This window comes from Carlito syrichta, unplaced genomic scaffold, assembly GCF_000164805.1.
Source record: "Carlito syrichta isolate Samal-C Ts95f unplaced genomic scaffold, Tarsius_syrichta-2.0.1 Scaffold312786, whole genome shotgun sequence".
Lineage (NCBI taxonomy): Eukaryota > Metazoa > Chordata > Mammalia > Primates > Tarsiidae > Carlito > Carlito syrichta.
The window spans coordinates 89,839-114,223 of NW_007256882.1; the positions used below are offsets into that span (position 1 = coordinate 89,839).

General features: G+C 44.3%; 1 gene segment (V, D, J or C); it reads left to right on the plus strand.

The window, feature by feature from the left end:
• Window positions 1-2,735, plus strand: part of LOC103272571 — a 32,484-nt gene extending 29,749 nt beyond the window's left edge. Inside the window, 1 exon segment of the V gene segment in view lies at window positions 2,602-2,735. Within this exon segment, the coding sequence occupies window positions 2,602-2,735 (134 nt within the window).
• Window positions 2,736-24,385: the final 21,650 nt, after the last annotated feature.

A 24,385-nucleotide genomic window follows, 5' to 3' on the forward strand; every position in this document is an offset into this window, starting at 1 on the left:
AGGAAGGAAGCAGAAACAAAGCCCTGGGTACAATCTCCTTTCATCTCTCCACGCTTCAACTGGGAGACATTCAACCAGATGGGACTCATCCTTGGTTTATGGGAGCAAGCTGGGTCAGGCAGGAACCTGGGCGAGGGATTTGTATGAAGCCCACCCTCCACCAAAGTGCCAGAGGAAAAGTTAAAGGAGGTCCTGCACCTGATGTGAAGTCCTGAGAAAGAACATTTATGGGGGCTTCACTCCATGTCCTGGTCCACTGTCCTTTTCACGGGTCTTTGCACTGGTCAGGATGGAGTCCCTGGATCTTTGGGAGGAGAGTGAACAAGGGACTCTCTGGGAAGTCTCCCTTTCTGTGTATATTCACAGGCCTGTCTTTCACTATCATACCCTTCAGCTGCTAGTTCCAGACTGTGGTGACTCACAGGAACTCCTGTGTTCCAGTCACTCTCACGTACTCTGAGTGCAGGACCTGTCATGACTGGGAACACAATAGGACAGCTCCTGAAGAAATCTGGACAAGCTTTTATGTGACTCACACAACAGATAGACAAATGACCACATCATCTCCAGCTACTTCAGGTTCCATCTTCAGGACCCAGACACCCCAACCATTGCCAGTACAAGCTAAGCACTCTGTATCCTGTGACACCACACATTCGCTTCAGAGAAATGACTTTCTATGGGAGCTGGCCCAGGAACTCCAACAGTTCATGCAGCAGCCTTGGCACAGAGGCATACTTCCCTATCCCAGGAAAGTGCTAAAGCTCCCCTTAAGCCTGTCATGGGTATAAAGCTCTTGGAAACATTTCTGTCCCCCAGAGGCCTGTGGAAGCCCTTCACTGTTCACTCGTGTTCAGTGCAGCAGAGAGGAGGTGTGGACATGGTCTGATTGTTATTCTCCTGGTCATAAGACTTTTGTCCTGGGAAGTTAAGGAATTCTCCTTTAGAAACAACATGATGAATTTGAGCACTGGATAATACATACATGTTGGAAGAAAATTTCCAAATGCAGCCTGTGGCAGATGCTGTTGCAGTCACCGTTCATTGGGTGCCCATTCCCCAGCTAGGCAGCTCTCTCTAGGTGTGGGCCCTGGGTTCTCAGACTGCAGTCACCTCATGAGGGGTTCCTGGAAGTGGCTTCCACCATCAAGACGCAAAACCAATGAATGATCGGGGCAGAGGACATAAGCCCTTTTCACTGGCCTCTAAGTAGGACACACCTTTGGTTCTATTCAGCTCCAGAGCTCCTGTGTAGTCTAACCCCACAGGACCAGACTGGAGCCTGACTTTTCCTTTGTATCTTTCCTATCCTACTCCTCTCACCATCCTGGTTTCTTTTGAGAGCACTCTTCAATAAATCACATAGGCCAAGTACCTATCACAAGCTCTGCTTTCCTGAGATAAGAAGGCCCTGTCCTGGTCTACATGTCGACACCATCACATGCACTGTTTCTTACGTGTCCTTTACCTAGCCATGAGGGATTGACTGTTTATGAAAAGGCTACAGAGGATTCCACATGGGTTTTAATCAACTAGCCCCTAATGGTTCTCATCAGGATTTTGATATTACAAATAGCACTGCAGTGAACATCAGCATGCAGATGCCATGGGTTTACATGATATATAACCATCGGATAAATTTTTTAAAATGCTGGGTCAAAGTGTGTATCCCTGTAATTTTTTTCCATGTATATTCAGCTTCCCCTTGAGAGGGATATACCAATTCACAGCGTTAGCTGCAAGTATTTTATCAGAGTATAGTGTTGAAAATTTAGATTTTTCTCAAGTTGTTGGGTTAAAATAAACCTTGTGACAGTTTTATTTTGAATTTCACCTACTTTGCTTGAGGTTGGAAATTTTCTCAATTAATTCAGTGTACTTTTTAGTATTTGGTAAGCTTTTCTGGAATGTTCAGATAAGAAGTATTTTAAGCTTTGTGGGCAAAGAGTCAACATTCAGCATGTAGTAGTCATTTGGCATGAGCTAGTGATACACAGGGGATGGCATTTCTCCTGTGGGTAACAGGGGACACTGTGGATCTTGGTTTAGATCTAATACCTTCAAGTCCCATGGTAGTGCTTAAGTGCAGAGGGCATGACTGAGGCTTCCTTTGAGGCTTCTTCTATCAGGTCAAATCAACCCTCCGTACATGACACACAGTCAGCCCTTCTTCTGAATTTGGGAAATTGTCAACATGAGACCCTCAGACTCAGGGCTCAGACAAGAGCTCAGACAAACAGACTGAAGAATGAAGAAGAGATTTGCATTGCATTCTTACCAGGGTACCACCCAACAAGGTTACAAGAGGGAAGAATCAAGATTTGCATGAAGAGACTCTCCAGCCTATAAAAGTGGCCTGGAGGCTCACCCCAGCCATGGCTTCAGAGTTAGAAATCTGAGGTGTCTCCATCATGGCCTGGATGTCTTTTCTGCTCACCCTCCTCACTCTCTGCATAGGTGCTGTCTCCAGGAGCTCAGTGCCTGCAGAACTAAAGATTAGCCTGACTCTGACCTCCAATCCACAAGGGGGATGGTGCAGGGTGTGAGGCTCTAGGAATGAGACCTTCCTTCCTGAACCATTTCTCCTGTCCTCTCTTGCAGGTTCTGTGACCTCCTCTGAGCTGACTCAAGTGTCTGTGGTGTCTGTGGCCTTGGGACAGACAACCAGGATTACCTGCCAAGGTGATGACATAGGAATATTTGATGCACACTGGTACCAGCAGAAGTCAGGCTAGGCCCCTGTGCTGGTCACCTATGATAACAGCAACCAGCCTTCAGGGATCCCTGAGCGATTCTCTGGCTCTAAATCAGGGAACATGGCCATGCTGACCATCAGCAGGGCCCAGGCCGAGGACGAGGCTGAATATTACTGTCAGTTATTGGACAGCAGTGGTATTATCAACAGTGATGCAGACAGATGGGGAAGTGAGACACACATCCCATCTCTTTTGGTGTCATCCTCCTCCTCCAGCCCCAGAAGGACTGTGGACAAAGCCATGAGCAGGCCTATAAGCACAACACTTGGGAGGCCAATGAAGGATTGTTTGAGCCCAAGAATTTAAGACCAGCCTAGGCAACATAGTGAGACAAAATAAGAAAAATTAGTTGGGAGAGGTGGAACGTGACTGTAGTCCCACCTACTTGGGAGGCTGAGACCAAAGGATCACTTGAGCCCAGTTCAAGGCTGCGGTAAGCCATGATCATGCCACTGCACTCCATCCTTGGTGAGAGAGTGAGAACTTGACTCAACAAGAAAAAAAGGACATTCTTTTTTTATAACCAGTGTGATGGACTTGAATTTGAACACTAGCTATACATGTCAGTAGGAAATGAAGCCTGTGGCAGATGCTTTTGTAGTCACCATTCAGTGGGTGCAATGACCATGCCCTTGTTCTCAACTCACACAGATGTTTTCTCTTGCAACCAAAGCAATAACAGAAGCATGTAAGATTCCCATTTGAATAGTTTTCATCAATCATTTCATTCATTTTATATCCAAACATCTTGTAACTTTAATCCAGTTCCCTGCAGGGAGCAGGACACAGGTTCATGGAATGGGAAGTGTCTCCAGACACAGTGACAGTCTTTTTCCTTCTCTTTCAACACAGAGTGTGACAGGAGAAGGACCTTCTCATCTGAAAACTTGAACTTGACAGAAGAAGAAGGATTGTGAGCCCTCTAAGACTGTGTCCTCAGGATGAGATGTGCTGATCTGGACAGACCAGCTCTGGGTGTTTAATTGACTTACTGTGCATGAGAAAGATGTGGCCACATAGCTCTCAGGGCCAGCAGGGACAGAATAAACCTTTCCAAGAGGTGTATAAATTTCACTAAAATGCCAAGGCCTTGTTAAAACACCCCTTGGGTCTACAATGGTATCTTCCATGGGAGCTTCACATAAATGCAAGGCTTCTGTTCCCATCACCAATTCCTGCCTGATGGTTGAACCTGCTGGATTCTTGGGCTCAACCAGCAGGGACACCCATCTGTGCACATGCTGCAGACTTTCTCTGGTACCCACAGATAGTAAGCAATCTACTTTATGTCTGGTAATCGGGTTGGAACAACATCCACATGTGTGAACTACACTGCTTTCAGAAAAAGCAGTGTGATTTTGCAGCCTTCATGCTTTTTCCTTCTTTTCTCCTGATAAGTAAGGCTGTAATAACAAGTTTTTTCTTTTGCAGGAGATGCTCAACTTGCATCAAACAACAGGACCCCAAACATTTCTGCTCATATGGAGGTGAGTCTTCTTAGGATTTACTTTCCATTCTTGAAGTACATAGGTTTCACCAAATCCTACAATATATCTGCTCTTGCATGTACTTCAGATCATTGTACTACCCTATGGTGGGTTCTTCTGGGATGTTCAATTGGGTGTTCAGATGGTCCAAGTCCTGCTGGCCACATCATGACAGTGAAGAAAGGGTTAATGACACTGGAGGAATTAAAATTTAAACATATATTGTTGTCCTTTTCATGTGAATGCACACCGTTTCTGATCCTGTTGTCTGAGAGGAACAGAGAAGGACTCAGTTTCTGAATCAGTGGTGCATTCTGTGCACCTGCAGCTATGGTGTACTGTTGTATAACAGCATATTCCACATCTGGCAAAGACTTTTCAAATGGAACCATGAGCTGACTAGATCTGTGGAAATATAAAATATAAGTCCTCCTTCAGGACCCCACTCCTAGAAATAGTTGGAAATAAAATCCTACTACAGTCTCAAAATCTTTATGTCATTGAAGGTGCCACTAGTACATGTCATTCCCGAACAAAGATGAAATATTATTATTTATTCCCTTGAATGAAGTGAAGATGGGGAAACACTCAGGGTATATCATATGCATAACGGCCAGATTATAAATGTTTTAGTGTTTGCCAGTCACATGGTTTCTTTGGCAACTACTTCATTCTGCAAATGTCACATGGAGGTAGCTTAAGTAAAAGGGCATTTCTGAATGCTAGTAAAACTTTATCTACAAAAAAAGTAGTAGCCATAGTGACTGACTCTGGCTTTTTCAATTGTCATGTTTTTACAGGGACTTTCCTTTAAGGACACTTCTTGATATAAGAAGTTCTAGGTTATAAAATTGTCTCAGATCTGTACACCGGAGAAGAGTTTGGTGTTGTCATTGGGCCACTGCCTTTGGCCATCTTGATTACTTTTGACTGATTAGATTAAACAGGGATCCTACTGGCTGCCCTTCTACTAACCTAAGTGATGCCAAGTTCTAGGAACAATCCTCATAGCTCTACAGGTCAGACTCCATGGAGGACACACTGAGCTTGGACGCTTTGTGGGAGATTCTATGGACTCCATCCCCACTTCTAGCATTCCTAGTGAGAGCACTCCAGTCCTTCTGGGTCTACCTGAGTATCTGCCTGAAACCCAAAACTCCTGTCACCTCAGATTCTATGTAGAATATAGCCCCTCCTGATATTTCATCAAAACCACAGAAGATGTGCTGATGCCACCTTGGGCCCAACCCAGGGACATTCCAGTTCCTGTCCTCACACTGTCCCAAAAGTCTGCTTATCTGCAACAGCCAAATCTTACCTGACTGGGTGTGACTCAGTCTCCTGTTGAACAAGGAGTGAAACTCTGGATTCTGGACTGCTTTCTGTTGAGCTCACCAGGAAACCCTCTTTACTAAGTCCATGATGTGCTCCTCCAGGACATACCACTTCACAGTCTCTAGGGGGGCTAGAATAAAAAAGTCAGAGAACCACAGGTATGGATGATGATGGGGATAATAGGACCTTCATATACCATTCATGAGAATGTACAATGAGACAGTTACTTTGGAAAACAGTCTGGCAATTCCTTTAATGATTAACCTATCCACAGTAATTCCACTCCAAATTGTTTGCACAAGATAATTGAAAAAATATGTCTGTACAGAAATTGTTCCTGAATGTTTAGTGCAGCTTTACTCCTAATAGCCCCAAGCTAAAAAGAACCCCAAGCATCCATCAGTGGGTGGCTGGGTGAACAAATTCAGCATATGTGTACCTTAGAATATTTTTCAGCCATAAAAAGAATGAAGTTCCCATACATGTTACAGTGAGGATGAACCTTGCCAGCATTGTGTTAAGTGAACTAACTAATGCAGTCACCAGACCCACATAGTATGAGACTAAGTTAATAGAAAAGTCCAGAACAGAGAAATCTCTAGCATTTGTTTAGGCTGGTGGTGGGATGCATGAATGCAAGGATGGAGGGTGTTAGCGACAGGGTCCTTGGTTTCCCTTTGAAGTGATGAAAGGTTCTAAATCAGAATGTGGTTACACTGTACACACATGAAATACACTGAAAACCACTGGGTTGTCTGCTTTCAATTGGTGCATGGCCATTGGAATCCATCTCAATCAAGCTAATTTTAAAAAGAAAAAAGAAAATGTGTACGTATTCTACATCTGACACAGAATTCAACACTAATACAGCACAGAACAAGTTCTTCATCATAGAGACACATGCTATTCTTTACTTTTTATTCAGAATAACACTTATAATGCAAAAATATTGGCCTATAAAAGAGATCAAGACACCAATACAGGGGTATGATTGCATGTGAATGCTAAGAATGGGTTTCAAAGCCCTGAGTAAAATTGAATCAAAGGCTGTATTCTTCATAGAACTATGGCATATGGCTTTAGAAACTTTACTTTTAGATCACTTGGACAATATGAAAATGTTGAGGGTGAAATTAAAAACAATAATAAAAAACCAGGGCTCCTTCAACTTGCTCAAAGTTGATATTCAGTTCATGGTAATGTGGAACATGCAGAAAAGTTAAAAGAAAATTTAAATTAAAAAAATACACAGACACATAATATATTCTCTGCTCAAAAGCACTGACAATTATATAATTAGATGTCCAATTACTTACTATGCTAACAAACCATGAACTTTGGATAAATGTTATTCCATGTCCTGGATCCCTACTACCTAAACAATAATTCTGTTGTTTTTCATGTTTTTGTGAATAAATTACTTCAGGGTTGAAAAATCATGCAAGCGTCAGTTTCAGTGGCTCAACCTGTAATCCCAGCACTTTGGTAGGTGGAGGCGAGAGGATTGCCTAAGCTCAGGAGTTCCTGACCAGCCTAAGCAACATGGCGAGACCTGTCTCTACAATAAATCAAAATGTTAGATGGATGTGGTGGCACATGCCTGTAGTCCCAGCTATTTGGAAGGCTGAGGCTGAAGAATTGCCTGAGCCCAGCAAATTGAGGCTGCCATAACCATGATTGCCACTGCACTCCTCTCTGGGCCAGAGTGAGACAAGAATTAAAAAAAAAAAAAGGAAAAAAACTCACAAAATAACCCCAAATTAGACAAAACCAAAACAACAACAGCAAAACATGAAAAGGTCACTCTGGTTGCTTCTAATCAAGCCTTTTGTTTTCTGGGTTTTCTGATCAGCTCGACATGGTGCAGGGAGCTGCACAGGGCATGTACTTGAATATTAAAAAACAGCTTTGTTCCCAAGAGCTAAAATGGTGGAATAAACTCATTAATGGATGGTCTTACTCCCAGAACCTAACCTGCCCAAGCCGAGAGCTGCAGCTCCCCCTACAGGCACCTGGAAGAACCGGCAGGGAAAAGCTTCTCCATCACAACCCAAAAAATTTTAATGAGGATTTTCTCATATGCCCTCCCCTAGTCTAGGTTTACCCCAGTGAACTTGGAAGAGGTTAGTCTTATGCTTTTATCTCTTACTCCACAGTTTGCCTTGGGATTATCCTTCCTTCTCTCGGCACCTTCCCTTCTCTGTTAAGTGAATTCCCTGAGTTTTGTGCTCCTGAATCATAAAAGCCTATAATTTCAGAGAAAGCAGTGCTGGGTCACCCACATGGAACCTCAGACAACTGGCCCAGAAGCAGTGGCACAGGAAGCATTGGAGTCCCCCACAGACCTGCATGGGGAGGAGGGAAAGACCAATGTCCATTCTCTTGAGAGTCTTCAGGTAAACTAGGCAGCTAGAGAGGACTGGGCTAGACCCACCTGAGCCTCACCTGTTTCTGCCTCAGCAACGCCCTCCTGGAGGCAACAAGATGTGCTAAACAGCTACCACAGCATGTGATTTATCACACAGATATTCCCCTTACCACACCTGACTACACACCTCTCCTGACACTGAAATTCTTCACTTTCAGGAAAATGTTATGTGGTCCTGAACTGGTTTTGGATCTTAGACACTTTCAGGTTTCTCACTGTCCTTTCAGATTTTTTTTTTTATAAAGATGTAGGGCACAATTTAAGGTTAGGTATACAATCAGATCTTCACATATACCAGTCTCTTTACCAGTGGGCTGTGACTCAGTCCTTCCTCCATACTTCCTGAGACTTAAGTTTTCATCCTGTCCTGAGAACAGTTCCAGAGACTCCTCTTCAGGATGGTCACTAGACTTGCGTAATAACATGGTCCTGCCATTCTTTGTCTAAATTCTTTGTTAATTATCTACAAGCACTTCCATCTGTAGGTTTCTTTCAGTATCTTTATCATTATGAATTGATTTTATATGTATTAATTATTGTCCTAATTGATCCGGGATGATTCTTCAGTGAAATCACACAATAACATAGACATAAACAAAAAAAATCTTATTTTTTACCTTCACAAAATAAGTCTGAGGTATGATGATGGTTGTTGATTTACAGATACTCCTTATTTCGCCAAAGGAACCAGGATATTTCTAACTCTCTGCTACATTACCCCTATGATATTGGCTTAGCTTTCATCCTTTGTTGACCTAAGACCTCAGGATGGCTGCTTCAGGTCCAGCCATCACACCCATATTCAAGAGGAAAAATGCAGCACACATTCAGTCTGTTTCTTTTTTTCCACAAAAAGGAAAGTTCCCTAAGAAGATCTTCAGTCAACTGACACTTATGTCCTGTGAACCAGTGCTGGGCCACATGTTTAGTCCTGTCTGAGAGTGATCTGGGAAAGCAAGCATCAGACTTTTGAAACAAGACACTGTACAGGGAGATGGTGGGGACTGGTTGCAAATCCAGTATGCCCATTGCACTGCCGGCCCACAGGATGTTAAAACTTCAAAGACAGGACTGTGTTTTGTTCACACTGAATCCCCAGGAGGAAACGCAGGCTAGAACAGAGCGAGTCTGAATAAGTATTATCTGGCTGGATGTTCCCGACTCTGTGTTTGGTATAGTAGCCACTGATGCATGTTGGTCTTACACCCACAGCCAGCATCAGTGACATGCAAGCTCTCAGTTCCATGATCCTGGTCAAATCCTGGTCATCTCCTGACCAACCACCCAGAGACAGGTGCAGAGTTGCCTCACATTGGCTCTGTCCTTTCCCTTTCAATTGAATGTGATCATATTTTCATGGGAACTGAGTCCTTCATGTGTGACCATGAGACAAGCAGGGGCCACACAGAGAAAAGGGATTCCTCCCCTGGGGTCAGCAGTCCATGGGATCAGGGAACCAGGGAGCTGGGCAGCAGGTTGTGAATCCACCCCTGGACCAAGGAGGCCCCTGAACCTTCTGCAGCCAATATGGAGAGGCCACCAGGGGGCGGCAGAGAGCCACCTGGCAAAGCCTCTCAGGTCTGAGGAAGGCCTGGGCATCATGAGGGAGATGCTGACAGGCTGGGAGGGCCATTGACCATGACCTGAGACCTGGGGGAAAAGGGGTTCTTTTTTCTGGAGTATCATCTTTGATGCTGATGGACAATTTTTCTCTCCATGTCTCTCCAATGAGGCTCTGGTAGTATTTTCCTGTTACTTTGTTGCATGTCCAAGCACTTCACTTGCCCTGGCTAAGCCATTGGTGCTAAAACTCAGTCTCTGTCACTGTCAGACATTTCTTCAGGATGGACTCCATAACCTGCCCTGATTGCTGACTGGGCATACACACTCAATGACAGATATTTCCACACCGGGCTCGGTGGCTCAGCCTGTAATCCCATGCCTTTGGGAGGATGAGGTGAGTGGATTGCCTGAGCCCGTGGGTTTGAGACCCGCCTGGGCAACTTGGTGAGACCTCATCTCTACAATAAATCAAAAAAAAAAATTAGCCTGGCGTGGTAGCACGCGCCTGTAGTTCCAGCTACTTGGAAGGCTGAGGTGGAAGGATCGCCGGAGTCCAGCAGGTCAAGGCTGCGGTGGCTGGGAGCGGTCACTGCACTCCAGTCTGGGCAACAGAGTGAGACTCCAACTCAAAAAATAAAAATAAAATAAAATAAAATAAAATATTACATGTACTTTTTTTCAGGAAGAAATTTTTTCTGACTGTAGCTTTCTTGATTTTGGGCAGAACCCACACATGGCTAAGCCTACTGAAGTCACCTGTAGAATGGCATCAAAAATACAAACCTCTGAGTTTGCATGGCTAAGTCAGCCCAGGTGCAGGTGAGGATACAGTGTGAAGTAAAAGTGTCCACTCAGACTATAAAATGAGCAGGTGACAGAGAATCCATGAGGCTAGGTGAGTCTGCATGGCTGCCCCTCCTCTCCTTGGGTCCCTTGGGGCTGAGCCCTTCTCTGGAAACCACAAAGCTCCCCCAGCAGCAGCCCCTTATTCAGGCTGATTTGCATCCCAGGTAGCTCTCTCCAGCCAGGGGATAAGAAAGGTCTGGGGGGACCTGTCCAGTCTGGGACACATTAAGAAACAATGGGTGCACTACTGTCATAGCCTGGACCCCTCTTCTACTTGGCCTCCTGGCTCGCTACACAAGTACTGTCCCAGGGTTCCATTCACCTGGCCAGTCCCAGAGTTCAGGGACAATCCTGACCCTAACTCTGACCTCAGCAGGGCCCTGCCTGTGATGGGCAGGATGGTCATGAACCTGCTGCAGGAAGAGGGGCTGAAATCCCCCCACTTGATACTTACTGGATTTGAGCCTGAGGAGCTGGCTGCACATGCTAGGAGAGACTGGCTGTGTGCTAGTTTGTTCAAAGGTTCCATCACCAGTTAGTCTATGGGCCACTAAGCCTGAGGTTGATTGAAGGGGTTTTTCCTAGGGAATCCATGCAGATCGTCCAAATCATTATTGGATGGGGGAGTCCATCCACAGGAAGAGGCAAAGGATCTCCTGAGGGCGATTCCTCATCCTATACCTCTCTTTTTCTCTCCATGCAGGCACCATGGAGTCCTATGCAGTAACTCAGTACCTTCAGTGTCAGTGATCTTGGGACAGACAGCCAGGACCACCGCTCTGGAGATTATTGAGGAAATAAAGATTCCAGAAAAGCTGGTCTAGTTTCTTCTTACCTAGGTCTTCTCATTATTGGGGTTTCTGATCAGCCCCTTTTGGGGCAAGGAGCTGGCTGCCCTCCCAGGCCCTAACCCACTCCCTGTTGAGTGCAGCAACCCACCCCATGGCAGGTGGAAGAGACATGGGGAAAGGTTTCTCCAACAGGACCTCAGGAATTTGACTGAGGATTTTCCCACAGTCCATCCTCTAGCCCAGAATGATCCCAGTGCACCCTGAGGAGGCTGTAATTGTGGGTCTAGGGACTCCCCTGTTTCCCATTTTCTCTCTTCCTTCCCAAGTGACCTTGACATTGTCACTATCTCTCTAAAACCCTTCCTTTCATGTCAAGTGTACTTTCTAGCTTTTGTGCTCATGGATCACAGAACCCTAGAATTTTAGAGAAAGCAGTGCTGGCAGCCCCCATGGGAGCAGAAGCACAGGGAACATTGTGGGTCCCCACAAGGCTGTAAGGGGGGCACAGGGTGGAGAGAGGCCTGAGTACTTACTCCGCCAAGTGTCTTCAGTCACAGGTAAACTAGGAGAGGTCAAGAAGGTGGGCAGGACCGACCTGATGCACCATTCAGGAAATCTCTATATGTGATCAGCAGCTATAAAGAACACAAAAATTACCCTGAAATTCCTTTTTATCACATCCGACTACACATGGATCCTCAAAATTCTTCATTAATTTAAATATCACAGTGGATGAGTTGAGAGTGAATTCCAGACCTACTTCAGGTTGCCACTGACCTTCAGGTCCTCAAACTCATGGCTCCTCCCCACATTCCTTCTCTCTGTCCTGAGGGGGTTCCAGAGATATCCCTCTATGGAGGTGTCCCCCGGGATCTCATTATAACATGGCCTGCCTGCCATGAGCTGTCTGCATTCTTTATTAATTATCTGCATAGCATTTACCACTGTAGGGAGCTTTCCTTATCATTAGTTATGTCAACTTATTTATTTGTGTTAATTATTTTCTTAATTGATCAGATTTTTTAACTGCAATCACTCACAAATAAAAAACAAAGGTACAAAAAGCCAGGATAAAAGCAAGTTGAAGGTAAGACACTTATGGTTTCCTAGAGACTCTCCAATAACATGAAGGCACCTGGATCTTTCTACCTCTGTTTCACCAACTCTGTCATGTTGACTTTGTTTTTATACTTGTTGACATAAGACTTCAGGAAGGTGGATGCAGCTCCAGTCATCACATCCTCATTCAAGATGAAAAGTGCAGCATACATGTAATTTGATTCTTGTCTTCACAAGATGAGAAAATTCCGGAAAACAACCACAACTGATGGACACTTATCCCATTGGCTAGTGCTGGGTCACAGAGTCAATTCTGTGGGAGGGACCTGAGAAAGGCAGGCACCTGTCTTTTAAATTACCATAAAAGACAATGATAAGGTAGAAGGTGGTAGAATTTGTGTGCTCTTCTGCAAACCCAGTGTGTCTACTGCACACCACAGACACATGATGAGAAACTGACTTTATGCACGGTATGCCCGTGCAGGCTGAATTTCTAACACTAGATGTGGGCAAAACCAGAGGTATCACATCAAAGATTTGCTGAGTGGATGGGTTCCTGTGTCTGTTTGGCTCAGTGGCCACCACCGGTTTACTTACCCTGCACCCACAGCCAGCACGAGTAACAGCCAGTTCTTGAGTCCTGTGGCCAGTAGTTCCAAGCCCTGTTGCCACCTCCACATCCAGTATCCTGGAGATAGGTGCAGGGAGGCCTCAGATGGGCCCTGTCTGCTTTCCCACTAGTGGACATTTTCACATCTTTATGGGCAACTGAGCTACCCGAGCCTGATCTTCAGGCAGGGAGGAACTTTGATCTGGGAATAGGGACCTGAAAAGCAGATTCTGAATCTACACCTGGACCAAGGACAGACCTGAGTCTCCAGCAACCAATGTGGAGCAGCCACCAGGAGCTGCAGAAAGTCACCTGGGAGAGGCACCTGGGGATATTGTGGGCCTGGAGGTCAGGGAGATGTGAACGTGCAGGAACAGTCAGTGTTCACAGCCTGAGACCTGGAAGGAAAGGTGTATTTCTCTTCCTGCTGCATTGTCCTTGACACTAATGCACAAATTCTGCTCCTTGTTTCACACACCAAGCTGATGTATAATCCCTACACTTCCCCAGGACAAGTATAGCTACTTCATTTTTTCTCCACGCACAAATTCCAGGATGCTATACCTCTGGACTGTCATCCGTTTCTCAAGTCCCGGATCCTTAGTTGAACTTTAGGACACACAGAAGATATGAAGACACAAAGCTAGCACTTGCTGGAGAGGTCACACAAAGGGGAAAACCTGTTAGACTCTCAGTGGCTCCTTAAATCTTCCATGTATACATCTAAGGGAGAAATATGAACTGTACTTTCCAGGTCAGGAGCTGTGGTCCAGGGAAGGACCTTGCACCTGTGATAGCCTGATATTATCACCTGTAGAATAAAGTTACGATGCACCTCTGAACTCTGCACTCTGCACCTCTGAACTCTGCATGACATGGCCAGCCCAGGACTAAGGGCAAGACACAATCTAGGGTCCAGATGTGAGCCCAGACAATAATATGTGCAGTGAAGGAGAATCTGTGGGCTGAGGGTGAGTAAGCAGGGCCCCCTTTTCTCCTTGGGTCACTTGAGACTGACCCTTCTCTGAAAACCAAAAATCTCCTCCAGCAGCAGTCCCTGACTCAGGCTGATTTGCACCATGGACAGTACTCCCAGTCCAGGGGATAAAAAACACCCGGGGAGATCCTGCCCAGACTTGGTCTTGGGAAGCAGCATCCGGGAAACCTCTGCTATGGCCTAGACCCCTCTTGCCTTTGGCCTCTTTGCTCATTGTACTGGTGCTGCTCCAGGGTCCCACCAAACTTCCAGGGTCCCACCAACCTTCCCAGGCCCAAGCTGTGGGGACAAGTCTGGCCCTGAGACTCTGAGTTCAGCAGAGGTCTGCCTTGGTGAGCAGGATGATTATGAACCTGCCACAGGAGGAGGGGCTGCTGGGGTTAAACCTCCCTACCACAGGGTGTCCTGAATGTCCTTTCATCCCTTGATTGGTTCCAGGCCAGGCACCGTCTGTGTCCGTGTCTTTGAGGCAAGAACCAGGATCATCTGTGCATGAAACAACACTGGAAGTAAAAATGATCACTGGTACCAGCAGAAGTCAATTCAGGTCTCTATGCTGCACATCTACTGAGATTGAAGGCAGCCATCAAGGATCCCGGAGAAATTCTCCAGTTCCACATCAGGAACACAGCCACATTGACCAAAAGTGGGGCCCGGGCTGGGGACAAGGCAAACTATTACTGTCAGGTGTGGTATAGCAACAGGACTCACAGTGACACATACAGCTAAGGAAGCAAGACACAAACTTTTTCTCCATCTATGTCATCATCTTTCCCTAATCTATGGAGAACTGTGGACAAATTCAGGAGCAAGTCTCGCCCAGTTCACCTGAATCTGAATCCCCCAGTCTGCCTCTCCATTCCACCCTCCAGGCAGGTTCTACAGAGAATCGGTCAGAGGTGGATTAAAACTGGCAAAACCAGGTTGTCCTGGAATTGTCTGGACTTGGTGTGACTTTGCTTATGATGACATGAATGGATGCACACTCAAGAGGAGACAACCGGTGAGTTGTCATGGTCTTAGGATTTCCTTGTTTGTAGTGACTGAATGAATTTAAGGCAGTTAAACGACACTGTGACCCCAATGTCCCAGATTGTTCTTTGAACTGTCATGTTCAACTGAAACCCTCTGACCTTATCTCTCATGGAATTCTGATGCTGTGGACAGGAAGACCATCATGGTGGGCACTGCGATATCCATGAGGTTCCCTGTTCAGCACTAACCCCTCCATCCACACAAGGCTGGTGTGGGTCCCTGGCATCTCACAGCTGTTATGAACTGGAAAATGCCATTGAGTGCAGAGAACAGCCTCCCTTAAGGGTGTGCCCCTTTCAGAGTGTGGTTCAGCTCAATGACTGATGACTAGATCCCAAACTGATGCCTCAATTTAGGGACACCTAAAAGGACCTCCTAACTGAGCACTCAACTGTAGCACTTTCTCAGTCTTGCGTCCAACACTTCTTTCCTGAGAAAAATTTCCTGAACTCTACTGCATGGAATTCTCCATCTCAGTAGGATTCCAAGTAATTCAAAAATTAAAAAAGAAAACAAAAATTCTACATAATTCAAAAATTAAAAAAAAAACAAATAAAATAGTCCAGAGAGGAGAGTTATTGGAGGGGAGAGTGCTTTGCAGAGAGATATTTCTGATGTTTGCAAATACTTATGAGTGCTAATGAGCACCTATTCTGGAGGAAACTCCATCTGGCAGAGAAAATAATCATCAAGAGTCACTTGAGGGAACTCCACAGTGTACACACACACACACACACACACACACACACACACACACACACACACACAAAGACACATCAGAATAGTCTTTGTACCTCCAGTCACAAAGGAAAGGCCCAAGTGGAGGGGCATGAAATTCATGAACGAGAAGAGCTTAGTTCAGTACTGGGGAGAATGTGGCCCTGGACAAAAGGCTGCTCTACTCTCAAATAAGACAGTATAAAAGCAAGTTGAGAAAGATTCTAAATGTCTTCAAGTAACTTTACTACATCCAAAATAAAACACAAAAATAAAGACAAATTAAACAATATTCTGAACCCAACAAGGAAATAATTTACAATGTCTGGCATCCTATCAGAATCTCCTAACAAGAAACAAGAAAAAATGTCTGGCAACAAACACAAAAATTAATCAGCTCAAAGTGGCCTGAAATTGTGCATATGTGTAGACAAGAGTGTTAAAGCAATGATTAAAACCACATTTCACTTGTTCATGTGGGTGGAGAATTCAGTGAACATGGAAGACCAAAAAAAAAAAGGACACAAATTAAACTTCTAGAAATGTCCTCTAAAATGTCTGTGATAACCATAATTCTACAAGAAAGAGCTTGGCAGTAGCTGGAAATTGCCAGAGAAGGCAGGGAGATACATAACATTAATAAGAAAACATGACCTTAAACCAGGCAAAGTGGGGACCAAGGGTATGTCCAAATTTTACCTGTATGATAATCACTTACATACCTAATCCTGAATTCTACCCCACATCTTTAAAAATTTTTTAAAAATAAATAAATAAATTACATTGAATGGGCATGATTGTAGATTAGATGGTGCAATAGAAAAGATTAGTGAACCAGAAGATACAGCAGAGGAAGTTATTCAAAGTGAAATACAGTAAAAAGAACAGATTAAAAATAAACAAAGCATCACTGAATTTTATGGTATCATCAAGCTTCCCTAATGGTATAACTGAAGGCACTGCAGGAGACAAGTTTAGGCATGTGGAAGGGTGTTTAGGATTTATGCAGGTATTGAGTGAAGTAAGGTTACAGGGCAAGAGAAAAACACAAGGAGTTTCAAACATAGAAGAGAACATAATGTGAGTGAAAAATAAGGAAAGTTCAGACTAAATAGGGTTGAGTGAGAATAAGAAAAAGGGCATGAATTAACTATTTCTTTACTTTTGTTTTCAGAATTGAGGTCTCACTCTGTCATCCAGGCAGAAATCCATTGGTGTTGTCATGGCTCACTGGAGCGTTGAACTCCCAAGTTCAAGCTTCATTCCTTCTCAGTCTCCCAAGCAGCTAGGACTACAGGGATGCACCACCACACCTGGCTAATTTTTTTTCTATTTTTTTTCCTGAAGAAATAGGATCTTGCTATGTTGCCCAACAGGAAACTCTTAGCTTTAAGTGATCCTACTACTTCAGCCTCCCAAAGAGGTGGAATTATAGGCCTGAGCCACCATGCCCAGTACAGAATTATCTATTTTTATCAAGACATCTCACTGGGATATTGTCCCCTCCCCAACACAACACTCATGTGACTGTAAAAATATCTATTCTTAAATAATTTATTATACTTTATGACAACTTGTGGCATCAGAACTAAGCTCAATTTAATGAGAACAGGGCAGTTAAGCACCAGACCCAGTTGACCTAGGAAGAGCTTGGGAGAGATAAGGACTTGTTGTCAAAGGTAGAGGAAGTGATATTTTCCATTCTGGGTTAAACTAGAGTTTCTGAAATTTCAGTGAGTTCACAAATCCCAGGAGGGGTCTTGAGCTACAGACACAACCTCAGCAGGTCTGGGTGGGGTCCAAGATTTTCCATGTCTAACATCTCCCAGTTGAGGCCAATGATACTGGTCCTGTAAAGACAATATTTTGAGTGGATTTTTTCCTCTTCATCTTCCTCACTCAAGACCAGGTGAGACTCACTAAAGGAAGGTGCCTTCTGAGAAGCACAGGTGACCTTCTCTCCCTTCTACCTTGGTATCTTAGTCCATTTTGCATTGGTATCAAAATATCTGAGATTGGATAGTTTATAAAGAAGACAGTTTTATTTAGCTCATGAGCTCATGGTTCTGATGACTGGAAAGTTCAAGACTGGGCAACTGTTGGGTATCCCAGGATGCTTCCACACATGAGAGAAAAAGAAGGGAAGTCAATGTGTGCAGAGATTATATGGCAAGAAGTAAACCAGAGACAGAAGGTGCCAGACTCTTTACAACAATCAGTTCTGGTGGGAACTCATAGATTAAGAAATTATTTGCCACAAGGGAGAATATTAATTTGCACACAAGCGATTCAACTCCATGACCCAAACACCTCTCATTAGGTCTCACTTTAGCACTAGGGATTAATTTCAACATTAGATGTGAAAGGACAAACATGTAATCCGTAGCACATTACCTCTCCCATAGCACCAGGTCATAGTACGCATAATCTATGTGACCAGCAGGTCAAAGAGAATCCTGTGGGATGAGGATGGGTCTTCAGGGCCACCTTCCCATCCCTGACTACCTTGGAGCTGACCTTTCCATGGGAACCACATAACTCCCCCAGTAGCAGCCCCTGATTCAGGCTGATTTGCAGCTCTCTACAGCCAGGGGATAAGAGAGACTTGGGAGGATCTCACATAGAATGGGACACAGGGAGCAGCACCGAGGGTATCTCCACTATGGCCTGGACCTCCTGGCTCAACCTCCCTCAACCTCCTGGCTCACTATATAGGTGGTGTCCAAGGGGCCCATCCACCCACCCAGCCTCAGGGTTCAGGGATAAGCCTGGCCTTGGCTCTGAGCTCAGCAGGGCTATACCTGTGGCAGGCAAGATGCTCATGAACCTATTGCAGGAGGAGGGGCTGCTGGTACTAAAATCCTCCCCAAGGTGTCCTGTGCTGAGGGGTATCCTTTTATCCCTGAAGCTTATCCAGGCCAAGCAGGCAGAAATGCATTCATGAGGTGAGTCCCTCAGTTCCAAGACTGTTTTTTTCTCCCTTTTTCTCTCCTTGCAGGTTCTGTGACTTCCTACAATCTTACTCAGCCACCCCAGTGTCCGTGTCCCTAAGACCGATAGCATGAATCTCCTGTGGGGGAAACAATATTGGAGATAGATATGCCCACTGGTACCAACAGAAGCCAGGCCAGGCCCCTGCATTGGTCATCTTTGAAGATAGCAAGTGACTCTCAGGTATCCCTGAGTGATTATCCCACTCCAACATGGAGAACACACCCTGACCATCAGTGAGGCCCAGGCCAGGGACGAGGCTGACTATTAGTGTCAGGTGTGGGACAGCAACAGATGTCACTTGACACAGACAGATGGGGAAGTGAGACACGAACTTCTTCACTGTTTCTGTCACTTCCTTTCTCCAGCCCCAGGAAGACTGTGGGCAAAGCTTTGAGCAGGGCTGACCCTGTTTCCCTGGATCTGAGAGCCCCAAGCTCTAGGCAGGCTCTGCAAAGGGTGGGTCAGACATTGATATTGCCTGGCAGGACCAGAATTATTAGGGGAGTTTAGGCTGTTGTGTGAGCTATAGAATGAGGCTCTGAGTAGAAGGACAGACAGAGGCAATGTTCATTGTCTTGTCATTGAATGGACATATGGTGGTGATGAGGCCCATCCTTAGACCAACTGTCTGGATCAGTCCCCAGAACTGCCCAGCTTTGCTAAAGTTCCTAGTCCCAGGCTCTGTGGCCAGGGAAGTTGACACTGTGGGATCTGCCCAGACTCCTTTTCTGAGCTCACCTAACACACAACCCAGTTGAGTCCCCCGTGGCAGTTCACAACTGAGCCCTCCTTGGAAAGAACTGTTGTTGCAGAAGTTTATTCCTCAACTTTTTGCCTCTTCTCAGAGATGTTTAGCTAAACAACTGCCTAAGGTTGAGATCTCAAGACCCTTTCCTCAATTTTAAGTAACTCTAAAGGCATCTCAGGTCCAGAGCTCCCTGTGTGGATGTCAAAGCATCAATAAGAACCTCATATTTGGAGAGTGCCTCCTTCTGCTCATTGTTGCCTCCCCTTTTGTCCTTTCAGATCATCTGTGCAGGCAGTTCCTCACCTCAGAATTTGCTTCCAGTGAATCCCATTCTAGATGACCACTCTCACAACGTGGGTCATTAGGGATTTGAGGAGGTCACTATACACCAGAAAACTTTGATTTCTCTCCTAAATTCCCAGTGTGAAGGTCAAAATGCCCAACTAGATCTATGCATTTGTTGCATTTCTGTAGAATGAAAAGGGAGCCTGACTTCCCAGGTCCTCAGGGTACCAAAGGGGAGTTAGAGAGTGAGAACCTGCTGCAGGCATCTGGGGGCAGATGGAGTAGTCTACCTGACATAGTGAGTACAGATGGAACCACAGCATGGGCCACAAATGGATGCTGCCCATCTCTCACCTCCACGTCCTCTGTAGAATCATTCTACTCACCAACCCTAACAGATACGTCCATGAGATCAGTTACAGAAAACACAACAGAGCATGTCAATTTTCTGGAGAAAATGACTGCAGCTCACCCTTGTCAATAAAAACCCATTAGATAGGAGGAGGTAAGGAAGATGGCAACCAAGCCAGACTATGCGAGTCCCCATGTGAGTGAGTGTATGCAAAATGTTGTGCACTTACTGGTGAGTGCGAGTAGCTGAGTGAGGGCTAGGGAGCTAGCAACAACGGCTCTTCTGGTGCAGCGGCTGGTGCCACAGCTACTGGGCTTAGATCCTAGTGATTCCCAGAATGTAGAAGTTGAGTGCTATTTTCTTTTTTTTTTTCCTTTTTTTTATATCAACAAACCCTCCCTAGAAAGAAAATGCTGAGAGAGACTGTCTAAGTGCAGGTTCTTGTGGAAGTGATCAGGTACCTGGTGCAACAGCTGGTTCATCCCCTACTCTTCCCAAGTCACAAAAGTCAAGCATCAATATTTTTTTAAATGGACAAAAGTTTTAATGTGAAAAAGCAGCAGGGAGAAACAGTCACCCTAGGCTCTCCCTCACCACTGCAGCAGGAGAGAGACTGCCGGCTCCTGGCTTTGCCTCACCACTTCAGCGCCTGGTAGGGCACTGGCAGCAGGGGCTGCAGAGGGAGTGCAGAGGCAAAGTTCCATGGAAAAGGACAAGAGAGGCACCCAACCACCATCTTGAAGGCGGGGCAGGAAATTGCTCTGACTTGCTCACCAGGAAGTAACAGACCCAATCTCTGTGACAGGGGGATCAATGACCCAGAGGAAATATCCCGAAAGCACAAACTTTTGGAGGTACCTGAAATTTGCTGAGTTCCAGGCGCCCCACCCCCTACACTGATCCAGTTGAAGGACAAAGGGTGTGACCAGAAAAGAATGAGGAAGAACTCCAAAGAAATCAGTGGTGAGTCTAGGACTGACCCAAACCCCCTCTGCCCCACCAATTCTCTGAAGGTCAGACCAACCGAGTTGGGCTATGACTGAGAGGGACAAACTTAGGCAGAGCCTGGACGTCAGTAGCAATAGGATGACTCCATTCCGGCATAGGCCTGGCTGGGGTACCCCCCCACCAAGTACATACCTGGGAAAGAGACAATCCAGTACTCCCTACCAGAAGAGATCTCCCTAACCATACCATAGTGGGAGGGAAGGACTGCAGCTCCACCCACCTCCACTGCCCCTCCTCCTTCCCTGCTCTGGACACTGAGAGGAGAGTGAAAGTGGTGGCTCTGCAGAAGAGACCTGATTAGAGGAACAATTACGGAGACTGCCACAAGAGGGCAGGTTTTTTAAAAAAAATTAAAAAAAAAATTTTTGATTGTTGTTAGTTCAGGAATTTTAAAAACATTTTTCCTTTGTTCATGAATGTGCGTGTGAGGGTTTCATCTGCATCCCCCCCATTTTTTCTTTTTTTGTTTCTTTCCTCTTTTATTTGTTGTTTTCTGTTAATGTACATGTGTGGATGATTGAGTGTTCATCTTCCAATTTTGTTGTTGTTGGTTTTTGCTCTTATGGGTTTTTTTATTTTCATTTTTTAGAATACTTTAAGGTGTATGTCAATATATGTGCAAGGATTCAACCTGAATTTCTTTTTTTTTCTTCTCTATTCACTTTGTGCTAGGCATGTGTATGTGTGGCTACTTTTCTCAGTTTTTGGTTGCTGTTGTTTGTTTGGCTTCACTTTGTTGATATTTTAGTTTGTTTTGGGACATGTGTATGTCTCTGTGTGTGTGTGTTCAACTGCTTTTTGCATTGGTTTCTGCTTTGCCTTGTCATATAGAGTGGTGGTGGGGAGTCGGTCTCAGGGAACACACGCCACAATAAGTGAACAGTGTAATTTCCAAGTAGTTTTTGAATTCTGGTGTACCATTCTTAATTTGTTCGAATATCAAAAACTACAAGAGACAGCAGAGTATCCCATCTCCCATTCTATTTCAAAATAGAACAAATACAGAGCCTGGATCAGGGAAGAATGGAGGACTGAGCAGACATCAGAAGGGAAAGCTCCTCCTACTGACACCAAATAACAGAACTAAAGTAAAAGACAAGAGATCTGTCACAAATGAGGAAAAGGCAGAGGAAGATCTCAGGCATTTTCAGGTGAACCAAAGACAAAACTCCTGAAAAATCAGAACTTGGTACCAAACAATGGAAGTCACCAAAGACTTGCCCCAAAATAAGACAGGGATAAAGGTATGGATGGAAAGAGTGACTAAGACTCAAGAAAGCCAAGATGCAACACAGAAAGAACTTGTAACAGAGATTTTGGCAATAAAAAATTTCATCCAGAAAATAAATACAAGATAACAAGCATGGAAAGCAGAATTAATCTAACTAAAGAAAGAATCTCAGAACTTGAAGAACAGAACATAGAATTAACCTGATCTGAAAAAAATATAGAAAGAAGACTCAGAAAGAGAGAACAAAATCTACAAGAGGTGTGCGATTACATCAAGAGGTCAATCCTATGCCAGATAGGTATCCCAGAAGAAGAAAGGAAAAATGAGAACAACTTGGAGCAAGTACTCTGGGAGGTAATCCAAGAAAACTTTCCCCATCTCAACAGAGATATGACCAGTCAAGCACAAGAGATACAGAGAACCCCTACAAGACATCAGATGAGAAGACCAACCCCTAGACACATAGTAATTCACCTACAAAAAGTAGACACAAAGGGAAAAATACCAAAGGCTGCAAGAGAGAAAAGTCAGACTACCTACTGGAGTAAACCATTCAGAATAGCAGCAGACCTATCAGCAGAAACACTACAAGCAAGAAGGGACTGGAGTCCTATATTCAAAGTTCTCAGAAATAAACAATTTCAACCAAGAATTTCCTTTCCAGCTTCATCAGTGATGGAAAATTAAAATCCTTCCCAGACATCCAATGCCTAAGAGATTATGTAGCTTCCAGACCAGCTCTACAGGAGACGCTTAAAAAGGTATTAAGCACAGAAGAAAGAAAAAAAAAAAGAATGACTACACACTTCCCAAGAGAACAGCAGAGCACAGAATCAACAGAGAATGCAGTGCAAAAATAACTTGAAAACACACACATACATTAACCCCAAAGCCAAAAGAAGACAAGCAAGCAGAGAAAAAACTTTATAAGAACCTCATGACAGGGATAAACAATCACATTTCAATAATCAACCTGAATGTGAATATACTCAATGCACCACTGAAAAGACACAGAATGGCAAACTGCATAAGAAACCATAACCCAAATATGTGCTATATCCAGGAGACTCATCTCACTCCAAAGGATGCACACAGACTCAAAGTTAAAGGATGGAAAATGAGTTTCCAGCTAAATGGATCACAAAAGAAGGCAGGAGTTGTGATCTTAATATCAGACAAAACAACCTTTTAGCTATCAAAAATTTTAAAAGATGCAAAAGGACACTACATAATGATAAAAGGTTCAATCCATCACCAAGAGATATCCACCCTAAACACATATGCACCCAACACTGGAGCACCAGCATTTATAAAGCAAATACCAAGTAAACTAAAAAATGATATTGACTCTAAATCCAATATAGTAGGGAACTTGGATACTCCACTAACAGCCCTAGAGAGATCATCGGGCCAAAAATCAACTTGGAGATCCAGAACTTAAACTTGACACTTGACCAAATGGACTTCATACATACCTGCAGATTATTCCACCCAACAACCACAGAATATACATTCTACTCATCACCATTTGGAATGTACTCCAAGATCAATCACATTCTTGGCCATAAATCAAGCATAAAAAATTACATAAGGTTGAAATATTGCCATGCACATTCTCAACCACAGTGGAATAAAAATAAATATCAACACCAACAACATTTCCCCAAAGCCCACAGATCATGAACACTAAACAGCATGATGCTGACAAACCACTGAGTAAACACTGAAATCAAAGCGGAAATTAAAAGATTCCTAGAAACAAATAAAAATAAAGAAACATCTTACCAAAACCTCTGGGATGCTCTGAAAGCAGTGTTAAAAGGGGAATTTATATTTCTACAAGCACACATCAAGAAGATGGAAAGATCACAAGTGGAGAGCCTAATAAATCACCTAAGGGAGCTGGAAAGAGAAGAGCACCAAAACACCAACTTTAGCAAAAGAATCCAAATCACCAGTTAAGAGCCCAAATATGGGACATAGAAGACAAAAATTTCATAGAAAACATTTTTTAAAAAGTTGATTCTTTGAAAGAATTAACAAGATTGATGCACCCCTACCTAGAATGACCAAGAAAAGGAGAAGAAAAGCCCAAATAAATGCAATTAGAAATGCAAAAGATCAAATCACAACTGAGCCCAAA